General features: G+C 43.8%; 1 protein-coding gene across 4 annotated transcripts in view; it reads right to left on the bottom strand.

Moving 5' to 3' along the window:
• Positions 1-224: 224 nt before the first annotated feature.
• The window catches only part of AOPEP (aminopeptidase O (putative)), a 245,583-nt gene continuing 220,432 nt past the window's right edge, over positions 225-25,375 (bottom strand). For 3 of the 4 annotated variants that reach the window (XM_040450241.1, XM_040450246.1, XM_040450242.1), the window contains 2 exons: positions 17,450-17,493; positions 6,395-6,575 (listed from right to left, as the gene is read on the bottom strand). In XM_040450241.1, coding sequence (XP_040306175.1) covers positions 6,473-6,575; positions 17,450-17,493 — 147 coding nt within the window. In that variant the 3' untranslated portion in view covers positions 6,395-6,472. Of the gene's footprint in view, positions 962-6,394; positions 6,576-17,449; positions 17,494-25,375 lie in introns of those variants that run through there. The other variant, XM_040450243.1, reaches the window with a different exon arrangement.

Genomic DNA, 25,375 nt, shown 5'->3' on the forward strand with positions numbered 1-25,375 from the left:
AGGGTGTTATGCTAAGTGAAATTAGAGAAAGACAAAAATCATATGACTTCACTCATATGAGGACTTTAAGAGACAAAACAGATGAACGTAAGGGAAGGGAAACAAAAATAACATAAACACAGAGAGAAGGACAAAATAAGAGACTCTTAAATATGGAGAACAAACTGAGGGTTACTGGAGGGGTTGTAGGAGGGGGGGATGGGCTAAATGGGGAAGGGGTATTAAGGAATCTACTCCTGAAATCATCATTTCACTATATGCTAACTAATTTGGATGTAAATTTTAAAAAATAAAAAATAAAATTAAACAAAAAATAATGTTGGTGTTATTACCTAAACCGTGCAAAAACAAGCTTACAAGTTATTCGCCTAATGAACCACTGACTTTCTCTGTGCTACAAGCACCACATCTTATCAAATTTCCTGTTTTGTAACCGGCACACTTTCCCTAGGAGACTTGAGTTTTCCATCATTTGCTTGTGTGGCCTTTGGCAACTTGTAGATGTGTGCTTAAAAAGAAGTGGTGTTTTCCAAGACAACACAATAGCCTGCTGTTGTAACTTCTGGGATGCAGGAGCAAGTCTGGGAGCTTGAGCTGCTTCCTGCCTATTTCCCAGACACTCGATGTGATCAGCTCTCCCCCATCTTCTCTATCCTCATCAGTGCCACTGCTGCCTGTGATTTTGCCATTTCACATGTGCTGAGCACTTCCCCCAGAGCAGACAGAGCCAGAGATGGGCCGTGAGGCGCTCTGGCGTCTGTGTGCTACTTAATAGTACCTCGGGAAACAGGCTGCCTGGGAGTTGAAATGAAGAGCTGAAGTGAGGCTGGTAATTAGTTCATGCCCTTCTGGATGTCCACTGTGAATAAGCGCTCCCATCCATGCATTATAATCATCTGTGCCGTCAGAGCAGATTGAAGGGCGTGTATGGGTTGGTCAAGCTGTATCTTTATCCATACATCTGACAAAAATATAGATGTTTTCACTTACATTTATTTGGTGGGGGATTTTAAGGCATGGTGCACTCAGATTTTAATTCAACTAACAGCTTTAGAGCAGCACTGTTCAATAGGAATATACGCAAGCCACATTTGTCATTTAAAATTTTCTAGTTGCTGAATTTAAAAAGTAACATGTAACAGCTACAATTAATTTTAATAGTATTTTTTACTGGGTGTATATGCATTGGGTTATGATGTAGCCAAAATAGTATCATTTTGACATGTAAACAATATTTTTAAAAACATTAAAGAGATATTTACCCTTCATTTTTTTATATTAAATCTAAATCTGATGAGTTTTCACAGTCCACCTCAAGTGCTAAATTTTAACCAGAAATGCTTGAACTGTATTTAGATTTCATAAAATTTAGTTTAAAAAGTAGATTCATTAGGGTGCTGGGGTGGCTCAGTCGGTTAAGTGTCCGACCTCAGCTCAGGTCATGATCTCACAGTTCGTGAGTTTGAGCCCCACGTCAGGCTCCGTGCTGACAGCTCAAAGCCTAGAGCCTGCTTCAGATTCTGTCTCCCTCTCTCTCTGCCCCTTCCCAGCTTATACTCGGTCTCTCTCTCTCAAAAATAAACATTAAAAAAAAAAAAAAAAGTAGATTCATTCACATACCCAAAGTTGTTCCAAACAAAAACTGAATTATTCTTTTAACTTTAGATTTAGATTCAATTAAAAATTCAGCTCTTCAGGTACACTAAATATTTTTCAAGCACTAATAACTGCATGTAGCTAGCAGCTGCCATATTGCCATAGACCCTGAGCACCTACTATGTGCATCACAGCAGGAAAGGCAGGGATGAGTCAGACACAGCCCTTGTTTCCTCTGGCGGAGGGGGGGGGCGGCGCGGCGGGCGGGGGCCGGGCAGCCTGTGGATGAGGCACAACGCAAACAGCAACAATGTAAGGCAGGCTACCACACTTGCTAAGGACACAGAAAGGAAGGCATTGCAGGGAGAGAAAAAGGCATGCGCAAAGGAAGGCTGGGGGCAAAGAAACGATCATGTAGAGATTGGAAATTATGGTTGGACATACGCCTCGGAGGGTAGAAATTAAAGTTTAAAAAGACAGCCTGGGGCAGTTCTGCTGATAGCCTCAAATAGCAGGCCAAAGAGTTTGTTCTCAATCCACTGTCAGTGAGGAAAAAAGTTCCTGGTGAGGATGAGTCTTTTGGAAAGATTCACTTGGTATTGATGCAGCAATAGATGGGGGATGGTTTGGTGGCTAAAAAACCAATTAGTTACTGAACCAGTCCAAGCAAAATACAATGAAACAATGGGGGAGGTGCTAGGAAAGGAAAGAAAATTCAAAATTTAATAAATATGTACATAAGGATACCAGGACTTGGCAATGTGGCCAGGAATTCAAAGAAAAAGAGGAGTCGGAGAATTCTGTAGCAGCTAAAATAAGGAAGTAGAGATGAAAGACTGGATGGTTAAAGTTATTTCTAATGTATCTGCATATAAATGTTTTAAAAGGAGATTGGAATATGTGTACATATGGGCTGGTAGGGGGCGGGAGGAGACCTTTGGGCAGACATGAAAAGAAATCAAAATCTATTTATAGAATGGCCAAATTAGCAGAATGAGTGACTTTCTAAGAAATAATGTATGCTATTCCAACAGTGGGGGCGAGGAGGGAATCTGAGTAAATTAAATTACAGTACCATTTGTTAGAAAGCTATGCAGCTGCAGGGGCACCTGGGTGGCTCAATCGGTTAAGCCTCTGACTTCAGCTCAGGCCATGATCTCACAGACCGTGGGTTCGAGCCCTGCGTCATGCTCTGTGCTGACAGCTCAAAGCTTAGAGCCTGCTTCAGATTCTGTGTCTCCTTCTCTGCCCCTCCCCCGCTCACACTCTTTTTCTCTCTCAAAACTTAAAAAACTTAAAAAAAGAGAAAGTTATGCAGCTGTTAAAAATTATGGCTCTTAAATGATATCAAAGGATATGGAAAACTGCTTAAGATATACTTTTAAATGAGAACTTTCAGTTTGAATAAAAAGATTCCAATTTTATTTAAAAAAGGTATGCACCTAGGGATGCCTGGGTGGGTCAGTTGGTTAAGCCTCCAACTCTTGATTTTGGCTCAGGTCATGATCTTGTGATTTGTTAGATAGAGCCCTGCACTGACAGCACAGAACCTACTTGGGATTCTTTCTCTCCCTTTTTCTCTGCCGCTCCCTCGCTCTTTCTCTCTTTCTCTCTCTCTCAAAATAAATAAATAAACATTTTTTTTTTTTAAGATATTCACCTACATTCTGTATATCACATAAAATGTGTGGAAGGACTCATACTAAGTGGTTAGCAAGCATGGATGAGCTCTGGGGAGTAAGACTGAGGGGGCAAGGGCTTTTGCTTTTTATATTTTGCTACTGCTTGAACTTGCTACAGAGGACATCTTATTTTGAGTTTTAAAAAGGGAGACAGGGTACCTGGGTGGCTCAGTTGGTTGAGCATCCAACTCTTGATTTGGGCTCAGGTTGTGATCCTGGGGTCATGGGATTGAGACCCATGTTGGACTCCACACTGAGTGTGGAGCCTGCTTAAGATTCTCTCTCTCCCTCTCTGCCCCTCTCTCCTGCTCACGCATGCACTCTCTCTCTCTCTCAGAAACAAAACAAAACAAAACAAAACAACAACAACAATAAAAAGGTAGACAAAGATCAAACTATGTATTCATACATCAAAAAAAAAAAATGACTGAAGGGACTTATCCCAAAAAATTATCTCTGGGCCATTTTAATTTTCTTATTACAATTTTTTTTATATTCTAAAATAAATATGTAATACTTCTATAATTAGAAAAAAGTCATAAAAGGAAATAACCTATAATACCAATGGTACAATCAATTTTAAATCTGTTTGCAAAGCCAAAGGTTACAGGGTTGGGTGTTCTTTAAAGAGGTTTGGATCCAATTTCTTTTACTTCTTTGGGGCTCATGCTTACTTTTATTGCTGCTGAAGTGATTTCCACATTTTTTTTAATGATTTCCATTCAGTGTGGCCAAAAAGGAAAATCGAGGCCAACCACAAGGCAAGCCTTCCTGAGAGGAGACAAAAAGCCTCTGTAACCTGTGGAATGAAAACTTTACCAGGAGAACGTGACTCTTTTGTCATGAATGACTTCAATTGCTGGTGGACAGAAATTTTTAACGAGAACAAAGAGCATCGAAGCGATTTCAGTGCCCCGGTTGTCAATCCAGGCCAAGCACACTAGTAACTTTATATTATAACGATGAGGACAAAGAACAAGGTGTCCCATTCACTGCCAGGCTCCTGCAACCAGAGGGTCCCGGGCCTTTGCAGAACCTTTCACTGAGGTGGAAGGGAGAAGGAACTCTCAAGGAGCACAAAAAGGGCTGTGAGCAAGTAAATCAGCATCAACCATATACATAATGGCAGAGAATGGGTACAGAGATGAAACGATGTCGTCTGATCATTCACCAATGGAAAGATGTGCACTAAATCAGGGTCTTTTCTGTCTGACGCTGTTGTTTTTACTGAACGGTTAAGCGCCCAAGGAAATACCAGTTGGGTCTTAAAGACAATTTATAGCTGGGTTGGCCTCGATGCACCTGGCTGTGTTTTGACAGCAGGTTTCGTCAGTTTATAGCAGAAATTCTTGTCTACACTATAAGCTGTCACAAACGCAACTAGACCTTGGAAAAAATGTACCGCTCAGAGGCAAATCTCCCTTTCGCCGCACCCCTCCCACTTTTAATGAAAAGCAAAAGCCTCCTGCTGGTGGCACAGCCTCCTTCTCTTCAGGGGAAATCAGGGAACCTCCTGGGACCAAGAGGGTCAGCCCCAGTGTTACAACCCAAGCGGGGTGCGCCTGCTTCTGGGCACCCGATTAAGGACTCTTTCTTTCCTCTTCCCTGAGGGCTAACTGCTGAATACAGCGGCCTTGTTGTTCGGAGCCAGGAAATTTCAGGATTCTGCTCTCTGAGCTCCCCACTCTTCCCAGCTGCCAGGCCGCGGAAAGAATGTCTGGGCGCCTTGCAACCGCCTGGCCTCGGAGCACAAGGCATGCAGCTTTGGCGAATGCCCTCTGCCCCCATCTAAAACAAGAAGGCAGTGCTTGGCTAGTTGGGATCAGACAATCCTTAACTTTGTTTTTGAGATTTTTCTAGTCGGCAAATGGCCTGGCAATGACTTCAGCAAATGACTTCCACCACCGTGGAAGTCACAGAACCTCCTTACGATACCTAGGAGGTGAGAGCACTGGCTCCCGGGACAAGGTGCTGCCTTATCCACCCCTGTTTTGTTTCGCTTTTTTAGACCTCAGGATTTTATTCTTTTCTGCTCCCAAGGACTGGGCCAAACAAATAACTTTTAACAGGTGCCACGCATCCCTGAACAGAAGGCAATGCGTCCTTTTTAGGAATGAGTTCATGGTGGCTGGTGGCCGACATCTCCCCCCGTGGGACAGAAAGGACAAAGATGCAAAGAGAGGATGAAAAGGTAATGGAGAGCAGCCCCTCCTGTTCCTTAATTTCATGGTTCACAGACATTCATTGACATTCAGACACTCCCAAGGGGAAGCTCATATAACCAGCCATGAAACTAGAAACGAGCAAGCCAAGGGGGCTGCTTGCCTGGACCCAGGGCAGAGTTTCTCACAGCCATGGGGGTCCACTCCCAGACACTAGGGCCCACTGTGATGGGTCTGCAGCTGCTCGGGGGACCAGCCCAGATTGGGAAGCTCCAGGCCTGCAGAGTCCTTTGACCAGCCCCACGCAGGATGCCTCCCTCGACTTCCCAGGGCCCATGCTCTAGTGAGGGTCAGCACTCGGGGGCTGCCCTTCAGGCTCCAGGAAGCACAGGACCTGGGAAGAGTGGAGAGAGAGGAGGCCTCAAGCCAGGTAGTTCCTGTGGAGCTGAGGCTGGGTGGGAACGTCTCTCCCACAGAGGTGCCCATGGGCCGAAAGAGGAGGAGACAGCAGAACCTTCAGGAGGGGCAGGTCCTGGTCCCTAAGACGGAGAGATGAATCTAAATAGCGCATGCAGATAGGACCAGCTTGAGGCAGGGATGCAGAGCCAGAGGAGGAAGCTGAGGAGCTAGCTGCACCCGGGAAATGATGGGGAATGAGGGCACAACAGGTCAGAGGAGAGCTGCAGGTGAGCCGGCTCACTCATTCATCCGGCTGTGTCCAAAGAGCGGAGCTGGAGGCCCCCTGCTCAACCCACTAGTAGCCTCGAAGTGCTGCCTGGTGACAGCACCCAAAACATACACCACACTTTGTAAGATCTCATTTAACACACCGCTCAAGGTCAACCAGGTGCCCTCCTACAGCACCACTTGAGGCAGAGGCCAGAGGCACACGTCATGATGGCAGGCCGACAAGGGTGGGAGACTGTCATTTTCCCGACTCAGGGATACTCCAACTCAGCCAGACGATTAATTTTGCATTTACACACATAAGTAAATCACTGTCCTAAGCAATACACCAAGCAGCAAGCTTTACTATCCTCCACAGACTCTCCTGAGCAGCAATGTTGGGCGCACCTGGGGTATTCCAGAACTCTCAAGCCAGTCTCGGAAGATGTTCTCCACAGACAACTCAAGCCTTTAAAAATAAAATGAAAAGGAAAGGATTAAAAAGGTACAGAGCACTTATTACATAGCACGTTTCTATGGTACCTCACAGCATCTGTCTTCCAGAGAGGTAGCTGTTCTCTGGAGAAAGCAACGCTGTCCCAGGTTAAAGTGCAGGGGGGTACCCAGCCACACTCAGGACAGCTTCAGTCAATAGGAAGGTGCACCATGAAATCTAAACATCAGAGGCACACCATTGTAGGTGCTCTCGATGCCTTGGCAGGAACTGTTTGGTTGGGAGTACCGATTCAGGGACTATAGGGCATGTCCACAGGACACATCAGGCGTGACCGCTTCCCCCAGAGCTGACGGCACAGTGAAATCCGAATGCTGTAGCACTAAGTACATCAAAATGACATTTCAACTTTATCGTGACGAGGGGCTGTGACAGGCATAAATGGTGCAATTCACCGTCAGAGCACAGACGGGCTTGGCTGCAGGAGTGCACACGGTTTCCATGCCTCTGTTTTAAGCAGGCCCACATTCTGCTTTATTTGAAACATTACAGTTGCTTGTTAAGTCTGACCCAAAGTCAGCTGAAATTCTTTTTTTTTTTTTTTTTTTACGTTTATTCATTTTTCAGAGATGGAGAGAGAAAGAGAATGAGCGAGGGAGGAGCAGAGAGAGAGGGAGACACAGAATCTGAAACAGGCTCCAGGCTCCAAGCTGTCAGCACAGAGCCCGACGCAGGGCTCGAACTCACGGACTGTGAGATCATGACCTGAGCTGAAGTCGGCCGCTCAACCGACTGAGCCACCCAGGCGCCCCAGCTGAAATTCTTTTTGGTTTCAGGTCCTGCTGATTTGAATACTCCTTACATTTGTGAAATATCCAGTATATTTAGGGTCAAGAGACCTTAGGTTGTGTCTTCCTGTCTTCCTGGGCTAATGACGTTTAAAGCAACCCCAGCCCACTTCTAGATAACTCCCACTCATGCCCCGTATCTCTGCTCGCAGAGGCCTTTCCCAAGCCCTCTCCCAGGCTGTGTGTGACACCCACTGTGCTCCTTGTCCCCTGCGCCACAGCATTCATCAGTTTGTAACTGTCATTTATTTAACCACTTGCCCTTTACCTGTCCCCTCGCTGGGTTGAAGCTCTCTGAGATCAGGGTCTAATGTCTGTTTTACTCACTTCTCTAAATCCAGAACGGAGACCAGTTCCTGGTGTAAGACGATTCCCACTGGTATTTTTTATTGGAATGAGTGAAAACACATTTCACAGTGGGCTCAATAAAAAATATTCCCTTTTAATTTAAAAATTATCTTTCCCAGTAAGAGATTCCCAAGGTGTTATGCTCCAAAACGTTAAAAAACTGTATATATATAGAATATCCCTTTCCTCCCTCCCTTTAGGGGTTGCAGAGAAGCTGTGGAAAGATACAGTGCTGTCTGCATTGTGAAGGTACTGAAGGCCAGCGCTCCTTTCACCTCCCAGGCTGGGAAGTGGTGGGAAAGGGAGGAGGGAAAAGTGGGTGGGGGTGGGGAAGAGGGGGCCAGGCTGATATTTTCACTTCTTTTTTCTTCCCCAGTGAGAAGCAAGTCGCTGGGTGCCTTGGTCTTCCCGGGGCCAGGGCAAAAGCCAAGGTTGCTGAAGGGCTCAGCTGTTGGTATTTCCAAACAAAACAGGGGGCAAGAGGGACTACACAGACAAAGCGGTTTGGATTCATTTTCAAGGTGATGTCCATCTGTGGGATGAACAGCAGGGGAAGGGGAGAGGCCAGCGGTGGAGAAGGGGAGAGTGACGACCTCCCAAGGGTGCTCACCCTGGGCTCATCCAGGTTCCCAGACTCAGTGGAATTATTGGATGTGCCTCATGTGCAGGTACCACCGGGTGCCACTGTCCCCGAGCCTTGCCCCACCTCTTTGTGGCCGGTTAGCAGCATCAATCCAGGTGTGAGTGGCCAAGCTCCCCCTCATGACCATGAGAGTGTAGAGATGTGTGTGCATGCACGTGTGCACTCATGTGCCTGTGTGTGTGTGTGCAGCACATGGGGCAGGGGTGGGTGGATGACTGGAAGAGAGGAGGTGGCTCCCAGAACACCTTAAATCCAGGTCACTGTTCCTTTTTGAGCTTGGTTGGTGGCACGGAGCAGTGCTGGAAATGCCTGTAACAGGCCTGATTGATCTGCTGGGGGGAGTAGGCAGGGCTGAAGGGGCCTCTTGGAGAAGTATCTGAGGAAACTCAAAGTGGTCTTATTTTCTAAGGAAATGTGAGGGGCTGCAAAGGCAGAGACTGTATAATTTCCACTGAAGACAAGGTGCTCCATGCAAGGCCTGCTCGTTTGGAACAAATGCAGACCATTCCCACCTTGTCTGGCACTCAGGAAGGCGGGTCATTTGGTGGTGCTGGGTTCCTGCCCTGGGGCCTCAACAACTGTGGGGGGGGGGGGGGCTGCGGGGGCTCTAAGTTGTCTGTCCTGATTGAGAGGCATGCCTGCTTTCTTCCTGTCCTTCCTTCCCAGAAGCTTTGCTGAAGCTTCTCCTAAGCCGCCCATTCATCTGCTTCCTTTCCTGGGTCAGGAGCCCTGGGGCCAAAAGCTCCTGTTGCCATCCTTCCAGCGAACTCAGGAAAGCCAAAGCAAGAGGCTCACTCTGACCTGAGCTCTGTTGTGCTGTGGCATTCTAGAAAAACAGGCATTCTTAAACCTTGCACAACTTGAGAGGAAGACAGGGAATTTAGAAAGGATTTAGACAAGAGTGGTAGTGAGGATCAAAGGGCTGAGTGCATTGGATCCGCAAGGGAGGTCAAGGGAACTGGGATTAAATGTCCTGAAGAAGAGAAGTCTGGGAGTGACTTCATGGCCATTTTTGAGTGATTTTACAAAAGATGGCAAACAGCTGTTGTGCCTCCCCGTGGAGGAGTAAGAGCACGGACATAAATTTCCTTCAGGGAATTTTAGCTTAAAAACACGTTGTTAGGGGTGGCATGGGGAGGGGCTGAGGAGTTGAGTCCTGGAATGCTACTGAGCAAGGCCCAGTGTTCACCAGAGAAAACTGAAGAACAGGCAGTGCCTCCTGCCTGCGGGCGTTCATTCCCTGCATAGATCTATAGGGCACAGGGTTCTGGGGAAGGCTCAGATCGGAAACCCTGGGGCCTGTCTGGTAGGGACACACAACAGACATAGTCACCGTGCTGCCAGGGCCTGCGCGGAGAGGTGGGACTATGTGTGGAAGGGGCACCGGCTGCATCAGGTGCGACAGCTAGAAGGAGGACAGTGGGAGGTGTGTTAGGGGAGCCTTTTTTTTTGAAGCTTATTTATTTATATTGAGAGACAGAGTATGCTCATGCAAGCAGGCTGCTGGCAGAGAGAGAGGGAAAGAGAGAGTCCCAAGCAGGCTCTGTGCTGTCAGTGCAGAGCCCTACACGGGGCTCGATCCCACAAACCGTGAGATCACGACGAAATCAAGAGTTTGATTTAACTGACTGCACCACTCAGGCATGCCAGGAGTCTTCCTAAAGGAAGCAAAGCTTGGACCATGTCATGGAGGAAGGCTGTGCTGTGCCCAGTGATGGAGCAGGACCAGTAAAAGAGAAGGAAAGTGCATGCAGGTAAAGGGAGCTGAAGCAGGAAAGCGCAAAGCCATGGTCACCTGGGCTGGCACACGGAATGAGGTGAGGGAAGAAAAGGGGTAACCTGTGAGAACGCTGAAACCCTGTCCCTGGGCCTGGGCTTCATCAAAGAGGCACTGAATATGGCTGCAGAATGGCACAAACAAAATGGAGTCGAGGAAGAGTACCTGAGGGAAAAGAGGCTGGAGGCAGGGAGGCCAAAGTGGAGGCTGTGACTGTGTTCACATGAGAGGCTATGTGAGGAGGATTAGACAGACGTGGTGTGCTGGGGATGGATGTGGAGGGTGGCACCGGATGAGTGAGAGACCATGTGCAGACACTGGGCCCCATCGCTCTCTGCAGGATGATTCCCCATGGAATGAATATACATGCTGGTGAACAATTTGTGCTACGGTCTACAACCTGAACAATGGACCAGGCCAACTGTGTGGGTTATTCCGTTGGAAAGCATTAAGGCAAATTTTGCTTTGCCATATTTAGTATTTGCACACACAGGTACTACTATACCATGGCACCAAAAACAAAGCAAATAAGAACTCCTCTGTCCACTATCAAGTAAAGGCATAAAAGTAGCAGCTACTATTTATTGAACACCTACTATGTACCAGGCACTGTAGCGAAAATCTCATTTACACTTTACAACATTTGTGCAAGACCAATACTATTATCCCCATCTCAGAGATGAGAAAATACAAATTCCAAGAAGTTAAGGGATTTATCCAAGGCCACACAGATGGTACTTGAAGAGCTGGGATCCAAGTCTATGCTGCCTGGCTACAAAGCCCCCGCTTTTCTTTCTATGCTGAACCTAGGCATCGTGATATGTTGGTCGTGACTTTCGGTGCAGGCAAATCTGTGGAAAAGAAGGGCCTGTGCTTGCTCCCAACACTCCTGCCTTCTTGCTCATGTCTTTCCTGCTGAAGGTGGCCTGGCCCCTGCTGTAGTCACCCTGTTTGTCTGCCCTTCGATTTCAGTTCTGAAGAGATGGAGAGACCCTTAGGAGGGGCAAAAGTGCGAGGGCAGGAGAGTTCATTGTTCAGCTGCATCCAGGGGCAAAAGACACTCTTCCTTGAATGAAAAGAACATGTGTTTTCAGATCACTTTCCTTTGGAAAGGTTCAAAGCATCTTATAACCATTTTCACTTCATTCCTCATAATATCCTTGTGAAGTGGGTGTCAATTGTTGTGTGTGGCTTCTAGCAGATGGAGAAACTGCAGCAGGAGAAGACTGGCCAAAGTTGGGCCAAAGGGCCAAAGAAAAGACCCAGGTTTCTCGACTCCCAGTGCCATGCAGATGTCAAACCGCACTGATGCGTACTTGGGAATTGCTAATGGGGAATGGGACGCTGAACTACGAGAGGAAGATGAAAGCAGTAACTCCAGCTGCTGAAAAAACCATTATTTTTTAAGGTACTAGAAGTGGCTTTACCTCCCAAAGAAGTTATAAGGGATGTGTGATTAATGCCCACTTTTTTTTAAGTAGGCTCACCGCCCAACATGGGGCTTGAACTCACAACCCCAAGATCAAGAGATCTACCGACTGAGCCAGCCAGGTGCCCCAATAATGTTTCATTTGCAAGGAAGAGATGGACTGCATGTTTGGAGGGAAAAAGTGACAATTATGCAGTTTTTGCTGTTTTGTCATAATTATTGAGGTGACAGTGCCGGTGAATTTTTAGGTCTGGACTTGGATATACAGCCATGGTAAAGCAAAAGTTGGCTTTTTCAAATCAAGACACTGAGTCTAAGCCAGTGGTGAATGTTTCCCCTCTGAGATCATGTGGCTTAAAGCATCACAACAACAAGCAGAAGCATTTCCACTTCGCTGGGACCCAGGACTTACAGGAAATTACTCTTCTGCATGTCTGATCACTATGGAAATTGATTTTCTACAGATAGCTAAAAGTACACAGGCCCACGATGCATGCCCCCATATTTGTACTAGCGAGCAGTACTTCTGCCTCATTACCCAGGCCTCCTGGATATCTGGAACAGCACGTTGTTTCACCCTCCGGCTGGGAGAGTTCCCTCTCTGTACTCCTACATCCTGTAAGGCAACTCTGCATTTCAGGCGTCTGTCTCCAGTCCCTCTGAGCTATAAATGTGGTCACACATAGTTAACACTGCAGGGGAAAGAATATGCTGGACGCCCTGGCATAATGCTGGCTAGAGAAATAAGCTGTGTTTAAAGCTGAGAAAGTTTAAAGGCAATGGCTCTTCTCTCTGTGAGGTTAACATGCATAGAAATAGACCCAGGCTTGTGTGAAAACGGTATTGCGCTTGTGGTATTGCTTGTTCAGTTGATATCTGAGGGCGGAGTGACGAGGCTGGGTGGGCTGACCATCAGCTGTTTCTGCCACTTGTGCCTCTCAGCTTGTTGCTGACCAGAAGAGATGTCTTTATCACTCTGGCTCCCACCTGCAGCCTCTTGAGGTTGCAAAGATCACACACTCTCCATATCTCTAAAGGAAAGCACAACTTGCGCAACTTTGTAAAGCCCCTTGCAACTTTCACGTGAACTAAACTACAGATGGAACGGACTTTGGCAGTGCAGGTACTAGATGCACTCAAGCACCAGGACCCTCAGTGCTCTGGTCTAAAATGGAAATGCCCTTGTTTGGCACATGACTGACATTCTGCATGGATTTTCAAATTTTAGTAATTTATGTTCTGGTTTTTAAATTTTTTTTATTTTAGAGAGACAGGGAGCGTGAGCAGGGCAGAGGGGCAGAGGGAGAGAGAGAATCCCAAGAAGACTCCACATTGTCCGCACAGAGCCCAATGCAGGGCTCAGTTCTGCAAACCTAGGATCATGACCTGAGCTGAAGTCAAGAGTTGGACGCCCAACCAATGGAACCACCCAGGTACCCCGATAATTTGTCTTTAAGTTTTCTCTCTACGGTAGATACAAATAGTGTGCATCTCAGAACCGTGCACATGGTTACTTGTTTCTTGATCAAAAGGAGTCATTTGTGCTCGGGTAGATAATGAAGATTGCTGAAGTCACATTTATAAGCAAGTACTCCCTAGCTCTGTGGGGGAGGAAGGGTAGTGAATTAAACCAAACATAGGAACATGCACACACAGACATAATAATTGATGAGACCCACTGTTGATACGGCTGCAGTATCAGGTGGGCAGGGTGCTCTTGTATCAGGGCTGGTTGGCACCTAGGATCTGTTTGGATTTCCTTCTAAGCCCTTTCACCTTTTTCTTCCCTTGGTCTCATAAAACATTAGCATTTAAACAGAAATCTCACGTTGAAGATGTGTGAAACACAGCTCCTCACCTTCCTCCCTCCACCTTCAAATCCTCTCCCTTTCACTCCCTCTGCCCCATACTGGTTCCTGAGACAAATCTCCCCTCCCCGAGCTATGTTTCCAGCGCTACCTCAGAGAATAACTGAGTGGCCAAGAAAGGTAGGTCAGGTCGTGCTGGACTCCTCCCTATAACTCCAAAAACAACCAACCAAGTCTTACCTGTGGCCCCTCTGGAATATCCCTCAGATCTGCTCATTATTCTCAAACCCTCCTGCCACAACCCCTGCTGGGTTCCAGCTCTAGATCTTGCTGGGTGAACAACTGTCTTGGTTTCTCATTGGTGGACTTCCAGTCCCTCCCACCCACATCTATCTTCCACAGCAATCCCCCCCCACCCCCCACCCCAGTATCTTTCAAACCTGCTGATGGCACTCTCCTACTTTAAACCTTCAGAGGTACTTCCAGAGGTGCCTCCAGGCTTGAGGCTAGGACATGGGGGGCCTTTCCCTGTATACCGAGGAGTCTGAAACTCCCAGGAGCACTCCCAGGAGTCATAATGATCTGTTTCACGTGTATCTTCAGCAGTGGATTAGGAGATCCCTGCGGGCTGGGCATGGAATCTATTCCTTCCCATCCCCTAGTGTCCAGCCTTTATATAAAGCCTGGTATGGGAGGTGCTCAAGAGATAATGTTAAATTAATCAAAGCAAAAGAACAACGCAAAAGCACTATGACACACAGGATGCTGGCTCCTGAACACTAACTGGTCTAATCTGAAGAACCTTGTCCCGATCAGAATGGCTCACGTGCCTAACAGATGTGCCTAGGGATCAGTTTGCAGCAGAGCCACAGATTAGAAGCTCTGGGGGTAGGTGTGGGGCCTTCGGAGACCCAGATAAAATTGGTACAATATGCTGCATAGGTAAAAGGGCAAACGGTCTGTTTTAATAGCTGAATTAGATTCTCAGTTTAGTTAGCAGGAAAGATGTTTGAGTCTCAAAAACTATTCTGGTATACTTGCTGAAACAGATTCCTTGTAGGGAGGAAATGATGCTAACTTTTAAGGGGACTTTCACAAAGAAGCTTAAACCTGCTAGCCAACACATGATCCTAACTGGGAGAGGCATCCTCTCCAATGGTGAAGGTTGGTGGTCGGTGGCCACTATCAAACAGACGGGGCTCTTCCACAATCGCAACAAAAGTCTCTTGATGGGTCCAACAGAATGTCCCTCAATAAATATTCACAATGATAAAATCCAGGTCCCCTGGAGCCAGAGGGCTCAGGGCCATCCAAATGAACTTCATAACCTCAGTAGCAAGAGGATGAAAAGAAAGACCTCCCAAACCAAAAATGCACTTTGTTGCTTCCATGAAATTTGCTGTATTTGTGCCCTAAGAGGTTCTTCTGAAAGAATGCATAGAAACAGACTTCGGTAACAGCAATACACGATTTCTATTAATTTTCTTTTCTTTTTTTTCTTGCAATAACTTCTAAGGAAACTGCTTAATTCTACCAGAGGTCATGAAAACTTATTTCAGGGAGGTACAGAAGAAAAGAAAAAAAAAATATATATATATGTGTGTGTGTGTATATATATATACATATACATATATATATATATATATATATATATATATATATATATATATACACACACTATTGTTCTTGACCTTAGGAATAATGGCCACATCTGATGTGATTTTTGCATAAAGAAAACCCATATCTCTGCTTTAAAAGAAAGGATTGTAGGGGCGCCTGGGTGGCGCAGTCGGTTAAGCGTCCGACTTCAGCCAGGTCACGATCTCGCAGTCCGTGAGTTCGAGCCCCGCGTCAGGCTCTGGGCTGATGGCTCAGAGCCTGGAGCCTGTTTCCGATTCTGTGTCTCCCTCTCTCTCTGCCACTGCTCTGTCTCTCTATGTCCCAAAAATAAATAAACGTTGGAAAAAAAAAAAAAAGGATTGTAAATCTGAAACATTTTAGACTTTCCAAAACAAACCACACTTCCTTCAGGAGCAGCCTCCTGAAAAGCTAATTATCTTGGCCAATTACTAAGCTCCATGCAATCTCCCCGTATAAGACTTCCTACAGCATCAAAAGGCATGAACATGAAGAGGTAGAAATAAAGGAATTTATCAAATAATAGAGGTATGTTCATTCTGTATGGTGCACTGGTTTGCTTTATGTGTGTGTGTTCACATCTAATTTTATTTTATTTTTAAAGTTTATTTATTTTGAGAGAGAGAGACAGAGTGAGTTAGTAGGGGAGGGGCAGAGAGAGAGAGTAAGACAGAGAATCCCAAGCAGACCCTGCACTAACAGCACGGAGCCCAATGCAGGCCTCAAACCCACGAACCGCACGATCATGACCTGAGCCAAAACCAACAGTCAGACGCTTAACCAAATAAGCCACCCAGGCACCCCCACATCTAATTTTTAAAAGTAAGTGGCTAATTGGAATTAGAAGTAGAATTGGAATTGGAATTAGAAGGTGAAAGATGGGAGTTAAGACAAAAGGGCAGGCAAAAATCTAACACTTAGAAAAAAATCTTCTTGTCTTCACAGCCCCTGGAAACTCCCCTGAACCTATATGTCACCTTCTGGTGGCATAAACCCTGCCACCTTCCCTTTAAGACATTCATCTGGACTGCCTGTAAGACTGGCCCACCTACATGGAAGACGACCTTGTGTGGGTCCAAGTAGTGTCTGTGTGAAAGAATTCATTTCCACATTTGGAGACCCAGTGTGAGCATAAAAACATAGTTAAATCTGTGGGTCAGAAACGAGAGGAACATTGGCTCCACTTCAAAGAAATGTTTGATTTCTCAAGATGCCCCCCTTTAAGGTTAAATACCAATTTTGCTATTAGAAATTATGTTTCAGGGTATTCACTTTTACTGTCTAAATGAAGACAGGAAATTAGAAGGAGAGGGTTGGAATGAACCTAGTCTAAACTTTGATGTAGGTCCTAAACCTCCTCCTCCTGTACGTGGTCAGCAACTCGTGCCTCAGTCCTCTTACTGGTAAAATAGGAGCAGGCATGTAATGCACCAAACGGTGTTGGATGGAAGGTTAACTGAGTGTCTGCATAGAGAAACCTTCCAATGAGTGCTGGCTCACAATAACCACTATGATGGGGCGCCTGGGTGGCTCAGCCAGTTGAGCATCCAACTCTTGATTTTGGCTCTGGTAGTGATCTCATGGTTGTGGGATTGAGCCCCACGTTGAGCTCTGTGCTGAGCATGGAGCCTGCTTAAGATTCTCTCTCTCCCTCTCTCTGCCCCACTCCCCTGCTTGCTCTTTCTCTGTCTAAAACAAAATTAAAAAAATAAAAAAAAAATTAACCATTATGATGATGGTGGTGGTGGTGGAGGACTGTAATAAGGATTAAATGACTTACTGTATATAGATCCTGTATACAGTGACTGATACACGGAACATGACTATTGTTTTAACTGTATCAATCATTGATTGAGCACCTACTTTTCACAGGTATTATATCCTTTAATCCTCCCAAGGGTGAAAAACTGAAATTTGGAGGCATGAAGTAATGTGCTCCGAATCTCAGATCTAGGAAGGAGCCACAGTGATGTAAGAACCTAGGAGAACTTGACTTCAAATCCCAGGCTCTTAGTACTACACTATGCTTTTACCTTCAATTAAACAGTATTTCCTTATATTAAGCTACATTAACTAGAGAACCCTAACCTAGAACTCTCCTCTCCTCCATTCTTTTTCACAGTAACTAAGGCCACAAAGTGTCCTTGGCTTGCCTCTTACACTACTTTCAGGGTTCATCTATTCTGGGCCCTCCCAAGGCTGTATGCCCTAACTCCCAACACCCACCTGGGCCTCACTCTCGGTCTGGTTGACTGTCCTGGGACTCCCTCCACCTGGGAGGGAGTTAGTTAAGGGAGGAAGATTGAATTTTCTAGATTGTAACAAGCCAAACAACGGCAGGATCCTTTTTTAACATTAAAAGTAAAACCGGGCTCTTAATTCCTAAATTGGTCCTCACCTTTTTTCTTCTGGGATGTTCTCCAACAGCATTTGAAGGAAATCCTGGAATAAGAAAAAAGCAAACCATTAAAGATGTCCATCAGTAAATAACTCTGTCCGGAATCATGCCAGAGACCGGGTGCTCCCAGCTGCTGACAGCTTACCTGGTAGGGAAGCCAGGCCTATGTTGACTTATTATATGATATATTGTATTTATTAATTTACCAGGGCTTCAATCCAATCAGTTAAAGAGATTTGTTTTGTAAAACCCACAAACAAATTGAAAAATGTGCTGTTTGTTATTTTGACCTAATCCACCAGTTTATTTTATTTCATGTTTAACTATTTTCTTTTTTTTTTTTAATTTTTTTTCAACGTTTTTTATTTATTTTTGGGACAGAGAGAGACAGAGCATGAACGGGGGAGGGGCAGAGAGAGAGGGATCAGCCCAGAGCCTGACGCGGGGCTCGAACTCACGGATCGCGAGATCGTGACCTGGCTGAAGTTGGACGCTTAACCGACTGCGCCACCCAGGCGCCCCTCATGTTTAACTATTTTCAAAAGGCACCATCCTCTCTCTACTCAACCACGTTCTCGTCATGAGCTTTCCCTAGAGATCCTGTTACAACTGGACAATCACAAGGCCAAGGGGCTAGTGACTAACTTGTAACATTCTTGCATTACTCTAAGGAAAGATAAAGACAGGCACCTGGCTCGCTCAGTTGGTGGAGCACGTGACTTTTGATCTCAAGGTTGTGAGTTCGAGACCCACGTTGGGTGTAAAGATTACTTAAAAAAAAAAAAAGATGAAGACAAAAATCAAGACAATTAATACCCCAGTGGAAGAACAAAGATGTCACAATTACAAAATGTTTCATGGGCCCGTGCCTCCACCTGCAGCCTCTTCCATGCTGCTGTGAAAACGTCAGTTGTTTCACATTTAGGATCTTTCACTAATAGATTTTTCTAAACTAAAGGTATGACTTAAGACACACTCATTTTTCCCTTTATGATGGAAAATTTCAAACACACTCAAAAGTAGAGTATAATTAACCTTCATGTACCCATCAACCCATGGCCAATCCGCCTTAACCTCTTACCTGCCTCCTGTATTATTCAGAAGTGAATCCCAAATGTTACACAACTGCATCAATCAATGTTTCAATAAATTATCTAAAAGATAAGGACTCTTAAAAAAAAAAATAGCCATGGGGCGCCTGGGTGGCTCAGTCGGTTGAGCGTCCGACTTCGGCTCAGGTCATGATCTCAGAGCTCGTGAGTTCGAGCCCCGCGTCTGTGCTGACAGCTCAGAGCCTGGAGCCTACTTCTGCTTCTGTGTCTCCCTCTCTCTCTGCCCCTAACCCACTCGCATTCTGTCTCTGTCTCTGTCAAAAATAAATAAACATTAAAAAAAAATAGCCATGGGGCACCTGAGTGTCAGTCGGTTAAGTGGCCAACTCTTGATCTTGGCTCAGGTCATGATCTCACAACTCATGGGATGAAGCCCCTCATCAGGCTCCTCGCTGATAGCACGGAGCCTGTCTGGGATTCTCTATCCCTTTCTGCCCTTCCCCTGCTCTCAGGCAGGAGCTCACTTTCTCTCTCTCTCCCCTCTCTCTCTCTCTCAAAACAAATAAATAAACACACATTAAAAAAATAAAAATAAAAACATAATCACAATACCATAGGCTTAAAAATTTCACATATAAATGTTTAAAGTTACATTTATATTTAATTGGCACCTTAAGTACTGTGACCAATATTTTCAGCCCATCTAATTCTAGAATCTCGATTTGGTCTCAACTAGGTTTGTCAGATAAAATACAGGATGACCAGTTAGATTGGGGGCACACTTACACTAAAAAATTATTTGCTGTTTATCTGAAATTTGAATGTAAGTGGATGTTATGCATTTTTATTTGCTGAGTGACCCCAGACTAGTGTTAACCCTAAGTTATCTGCAGGGTTTGATAATACTCAGTCTGGATAAATGTAGAATATGAAAGAGAGAAGATGAATATTAAAGTTTCTAGGGGCTTGATATTGAACAATAAACAAGGTCTACGCATGAAGTTTTTCTTTTAATAAATTGAAAACAACCTTTTAAAATAGGTCCTTTAAAGAGGGACCTGTGTGTGAGCCCAACTGATCAAATAAGACACTACCAAATGACTCTCTTCAGAAAGAAGGCCCACCCTCTGCCCCAGCCCCAAGAACCAAGTCTTCAGATCCAGGGTCAGCTCAGGGCTCTGATGAGATCCATCTAAGTCACGGTGCAAGATGGAAGCAGCACTGACCTTCATATTACAAACAGATGGAACTGCAGAGGAATGGAAATCTGCAAACAATTTGTATGACAAGGTGTTCTCTCTCCATCATGGCACCAAGCATAGCCGCCATCCCTTTCTGTGTGTTTACAGGTGGTTAAGGCCATTTCTTCCACAGGCAAACTCTCTCTAGTTGGAATACTAATGAAAGGTTTATTTCTCCTAACCTCCCTTCTCCTTCCAAGTTATTATTTGTCTACTGCTGCTTCACCTACAATAAATGATACAAAGAGCAACAAAACTAATTTTTAAAAAATGTATTGTGTAGTCAGAATGGAAAAGGACAACTCCAAACAGAATAATGCCTCACATCTAAAGTCCTTCCTGGCACCTTCAGTAGATATATGGAGAAAAAAGAGGAAATGAATAATATCTAGAATGTGAGGAATTATTATTTAAAAAAACTTTTTAATGTATATTTATTTTTGAGAGAGAGAGACAGAGTGTGAGTGGGGGAGGAGCAGAGAGAGAGGAAGACACAGACTCTGAAGCAGGCTCTAGCCTCTGAGCTGTCAGCACAGAGCCCGATGTGGGGCTCGAACTCATGAACTGTGAGATCATTGCCTGAGCTGAAGTTGGACACTTACCGACTGAACCACCCAGGTGCCCCTGTGAGGAATTATTTTTGTTTGAGGTTCTTAAAGTCATTATTTTTATAATTTAATTTTTTTAAATGTTTATTTATTTTTGAGAGAGAGAGAGAGAGAGAGAGAGAGAGAGAGAGAGAGAACAAGCAGGGAAGGGGCAGAGAGAGAGGGAGACACAGAATCCCAAGCAGGCTCCGCGCTATCAGTAAAGAGCCCAATGCAGGCTCAAACCTGTGATGAGATCATGGCCTGAGCCAAAGTTTTATAATTTAAATAATTATTTTGTAAAAAAGTTAATTTAGAAATTAATTTGTCACAATCTGGTATACTGATTACTTTGCAAATATTTCTTTCATTGGCTTACTGATAGTATTCTTGCTTCTTAAAAATCTGAGTGCTGAGGCATGCCTGGGTGGCTCAGTCAGTTAAGCATCAGACTTCAGCTCAGATCATGATCTCACAGCTTGTGGTTTCAAGTCCCACGTCGGGCTCTGTGCTGACAGCTCAGAGCCTGGAGCCTGCTTTGTATTCTGTGTCTCCCTCTGTCTCTCTTCCCCTCCCCTACTCACACTCTCTCTCTCAAAAATAAATAAACATTAAAAACATTTTTTTAATCTGAGTGCCATAATTATAATTTACTAAGTTTGCTTCATCATCTCCTTATAGTCCATACTGACTCATTCCATATTCGTTCAGTAATTTATGCTCAATTATATAGGAGAGAAAGTGACGTTAACTCAATGACAAGGAGGAGAATTTAACTGCAGGAGAAGCAGGTAATTCAGAGTTAACTTTAATTCTTCCCTTTTGCATTTTTCAATCACAATTGGATCTTTCTTTATAGGACTACGGAACACAATGTTCCAGAATTTTGTGTGAATATAGGAAAAGTATAGGAGGTCTCCAAGAAATCTTGCTTCATTTTTAAGAAAGCAGGTGGTCATCTGCCTCATCCTGCCTCAGGGTTGAGACCTGCAGGTCACATGGCAGCTTGCTGGTGGCTTCCAACCAATGCTGGGGACAACAGGTCTAGAGGATCACGATGGATCACAAAACCCCAACACCTCGAGCATCTCTAAGTCATGGTGCCTGTATTCCCATGGGCCGTGTGAATGCCATCCACAGTGCTAGATCCATCCAATCCAAAGACATTCTTGTCCCCATTGCTGTATCAATGGAATCAACCCTGCTGGTCCTTCTTACTCCTTTTATAGACCTAATCATTAACCACAACCTGCTAGTTTTCCTGGCTCTTTTTGGAAATTGGCATATACCCCAGAGTGGACTCATGATAGAAGCTTTCCCCCTCTTCTCACAACAGGAAGACATAAAAGGAAAAATGTCTCCTATGGTTATTCTTTCCTTCACTACCTCTTTTCAATTCTTCCATCCAGCTTCTTTCTTCCCTTCAACATGTTGGCTGAATTTTAAGTTACAAATCTTAACTGGACAAGGAGGACTTTCCTTAAAGCCTGATTCTAGGATCATTGACAAAGTTAGCTAACAACAAATGCCAGAGTCCCAGTTTGTCACCTCTACAGTATGCCTGAAAAAAAGATTAAAACCAAAGGCAAACCAAACCAAACCCAAAACCCAAAACCCCTGTTGTTTTGACAGTGGGCTAGGATAAACTTTTATCTGGATCCTTGGAAATTGTTACAAGCCCTCATCCCAATCAAAAAATACATTCCTTGTGAATATTTTGTCATTTCCTACTGTCATAATAATCTATATTCCTACTCTTGTAATAACCTATATAATCAGGTCAGTCCCAGATAGCTTAGTTTGATTAATACCTAATAACAGTGAATTAGGCATGATTAAAAAAAATACACTAATTTTTGGCACAAGGCTAATTTGGTAATTTCTTTTTTTTTTTTTAAGTCCTGGTAAAAATATTCAATAAAAAGCAGGTACACATATATTCTACCAGACAAACTGACAATGGCTTGATAATTGATAATTGCACAGGACTAGTGATTTCTTTCAGATGTTTTATGAATAATTACCATGGTCATGGGGAGAGGGAGGTAGGAGAGGCAAAACAAATAACCAAATAATTTAAGCAAGGACAGGGTTGGCAGGGTAAGAACTGAGAAATGAACTGGTCAGCAAGAAGTCATTGTTAACATGTAGTGGGGACTGGGAAGATGGTAATACCATAAAATATTGGACAGGTGGGGTTTCACAAGGGATATGATTAAGAAGTAAACTGGAAAAAGAAGAAATTGAAGGACTTCTTCTTTTTAATTTTTTTAAATGTTTTTATTTGTTTTTGAGACAGAGAGAGACAGAGCATGAGCAGGGGGAGGGGCAGAGAGAGAGGGAGACACAGAATCTGAAGCAGGCTCCAGGCTCCGAGCTGTCAGCACAGAGCCCGACGCGGGGCTCGAACTCACAGAGGGCGATATCATGACCTGAGCCAAAGCCAGACGCTTTACCGACTGAGCCACCCAGGTACCCCTGAAGGACTTCTGAGCAAAGAACCTGGATCACAGCCTTACTCATCATTAACAAGTAAAAAAAACCCAAAAAACAAAAAAACCATCAAAAAATAAAAATTAAAAAAAAAAAAAAAAGACAAAAAATGGCACCAGCAGCATCCAAACAAGGATAGAAGTACAGCGTCACGGCATAAATTTGAAAAGGAGACAATACTAAGGAAAGAAACATAAGAATCCAACACAGCCTTAAGCCCTCCCTCTGCACCACGCAACCTCATGCTTAGCAGTAGTGGGACTGGTAAATTGCCCAAACCCTGAAAATTCTCACAGATACCCACACATTTGGAAAGAAACAGGACTATCTTTACCTTTCCTCTACCACCACCACCACCGAGTCCTCTTCCTCCTTCTTCTTCTTTTTATTTATTTTTTATTTTATATATCTTTTTGACCATGAAGGGACTAGAAATGTTTACTAGAGAGAGATAAGCAAAACCTGGGAAATAAACAACTGAGGAGGATGCTCTTTGATGGACTGTATAGCTTCTAGAGATCCAAGCAGAACTGCAGGAACACTATTGAGAGAGTACCTGCAGTGGGAAAAAGCTGCACCCAAATTAGGTGATGAGAATCTTTGCTGGGGACATTTAACAGAATTTCAAGAGTTAGTGCAGCCAAATATTTGCAACAAAAGCTGTATGTAGCTCCAAGCGGAGCTCTTGCCCTTCACTCTCTCCGTGCATTAACACCCAAGGTTTAAACTATAGCTCAGAGGGAAAGAAAACATGTCTATGACAAGTTGGGAAAGAAATCAAGAACAAAGTTCTAATACATATGAGAATAAATAAAAGGTCAGGACAGGGCTACTTATACTGAGAATGAGCAAGAAGAAAAGTATGGCAACTAATGCAACAAAAACCCACATAAAGAGAGAGAAAGAACTAAGAAACATAAAATAAAAGACAAAGACTCCAGTCTTGAAGAAAACCTAATCTAAGGAACAGAAGAAAATTCTCTATGAACATTTACACTATAAAAGAATTTAAAGATTATAATAAGAACATAAAGTCAGTAAAATGAAAGCTCAGACACAAGATGACAAACCAATGAAGTGAGATGAAAAGAGAGATTTCTAAGCAAAGAAAATAAATTAAGGAGCAAAATAATACCAGTACAGGAGCACCAATAATACAGAAACAGCAATAAAAACAGACATTAAAGAAAAAAAATTGCTATAATGTTATAACAACATTAATAACAAAAATAATATCATTTGAGATAAACACAGGCCATCAAGAACAAAAAGACAAAAGCAATTAGAAAATAAAAGATATGGAAGGCAAAGATGACCTAAAATAGAGGCAGGTGCCTGGGTGGCTCAGTTGTTAAGCATCTGACTTCAGCTCAGGTCATGATCTCATGGTTTGTGGGTTCAAGTCCCCACATCAGGTGATCTTAAGCCCTGCTTTGGGTGAACACAAGCCCCACCTTCAGGAGAGGCCCGCTTCTCTCTCTCTCTCTCTCTCTCTCTCTCTCTCTCTCTCTCTCTGCCCTCGTTCACTTGCATCCTTTCTCCCAAAAAACAAAACAAAGATGATGTAACATAAGGATAACTGGTAACCTTGAAATTCAGGACCCTTCAAGGGAAAAAAACCCAAATGTGTTCAAACATACAGCTAAGACAATTTTACCAAAAGAAGGAAGAACAGAAGGTAAAACTGGAAGTGCACACTCCTTTCTAGGGAAAAACAAAAACATAAAACTGATGCAGACTCATAGACACCGAGCTATTTTCTGAGTCAATTACTAAATGTCACAGATGAAAGAAAAAGAATCCTTCTTTCATCTGAGTGGTATATAGAGGAAAAAGTAGTTTCTACAGCTTTATTAATGTCAGGAGGCAGGTTAAGTAATATCCACAAAGTTCTGAGGAAATGAAAATGTGACCCGAGAATCTTATACCAATCCAGTTTGTAATTCAACTATAAAGGCAACAAACATTCTCAAGCACATACGAACTCAAAAATCACAGAAGCAGTGTGTCTTCAACTTGAACATCAATTTGATAACAAGTCCAGCCAACAAAAAGTCAAATCAAAATATGGCACTCCTAAATACATAAGCATGAAACAGTGACAGGGGGTGAAAGTGAAGTCCTTTACATACAGAGCTAAGACTATACAACTGTGAATAGTATGGCTACAGCACATACTGTAAAGGATATAAACCTTAACTATGTGAAAATATTCACTAAGAAAAGTTTCAAATTGGGGGAAAAGTAGTAGAAAATACATAACTGCTAATTTCTTCAGCTTTTACAGAGTGAATAAACAAATGCTTTCTAAAAAGAAAATAAATAGCTAAAGAGAAAAAAATAATTTCAACCTCAAAGACTTTTTTGTAATCATCCTTCTTAACTATAGAAGACTCTTTTCTCTCTTACATTTATCTGAAGTTCAGGAAAGTTTTTTGCATTCACTAGTTTCTTTTTCATTTGTTAAATTCAAGTAAAATAAAGTTGAAAACACTTCATTAAAAAGCACATACAATATAATCCTATTTTTATAATATTATTTTATTTTATTTT

This window comes from Herpailurus yagouaroundi, unplaced genomic scaffold (assembly GCF_014898765.1).
Source record: "Herpailurus yagouaroundi ecotype Mexico unplaced genomic scaffold, PumYag 201, whole genome shotgun sequence".
In the NCBI taxonomy this organism is placed as follows: Eukaryota; Metazoa; Chordata; class Mammalia; order Carnivora; family Felidae; genus Herpailurus; species Herpailurus yagouaroundi.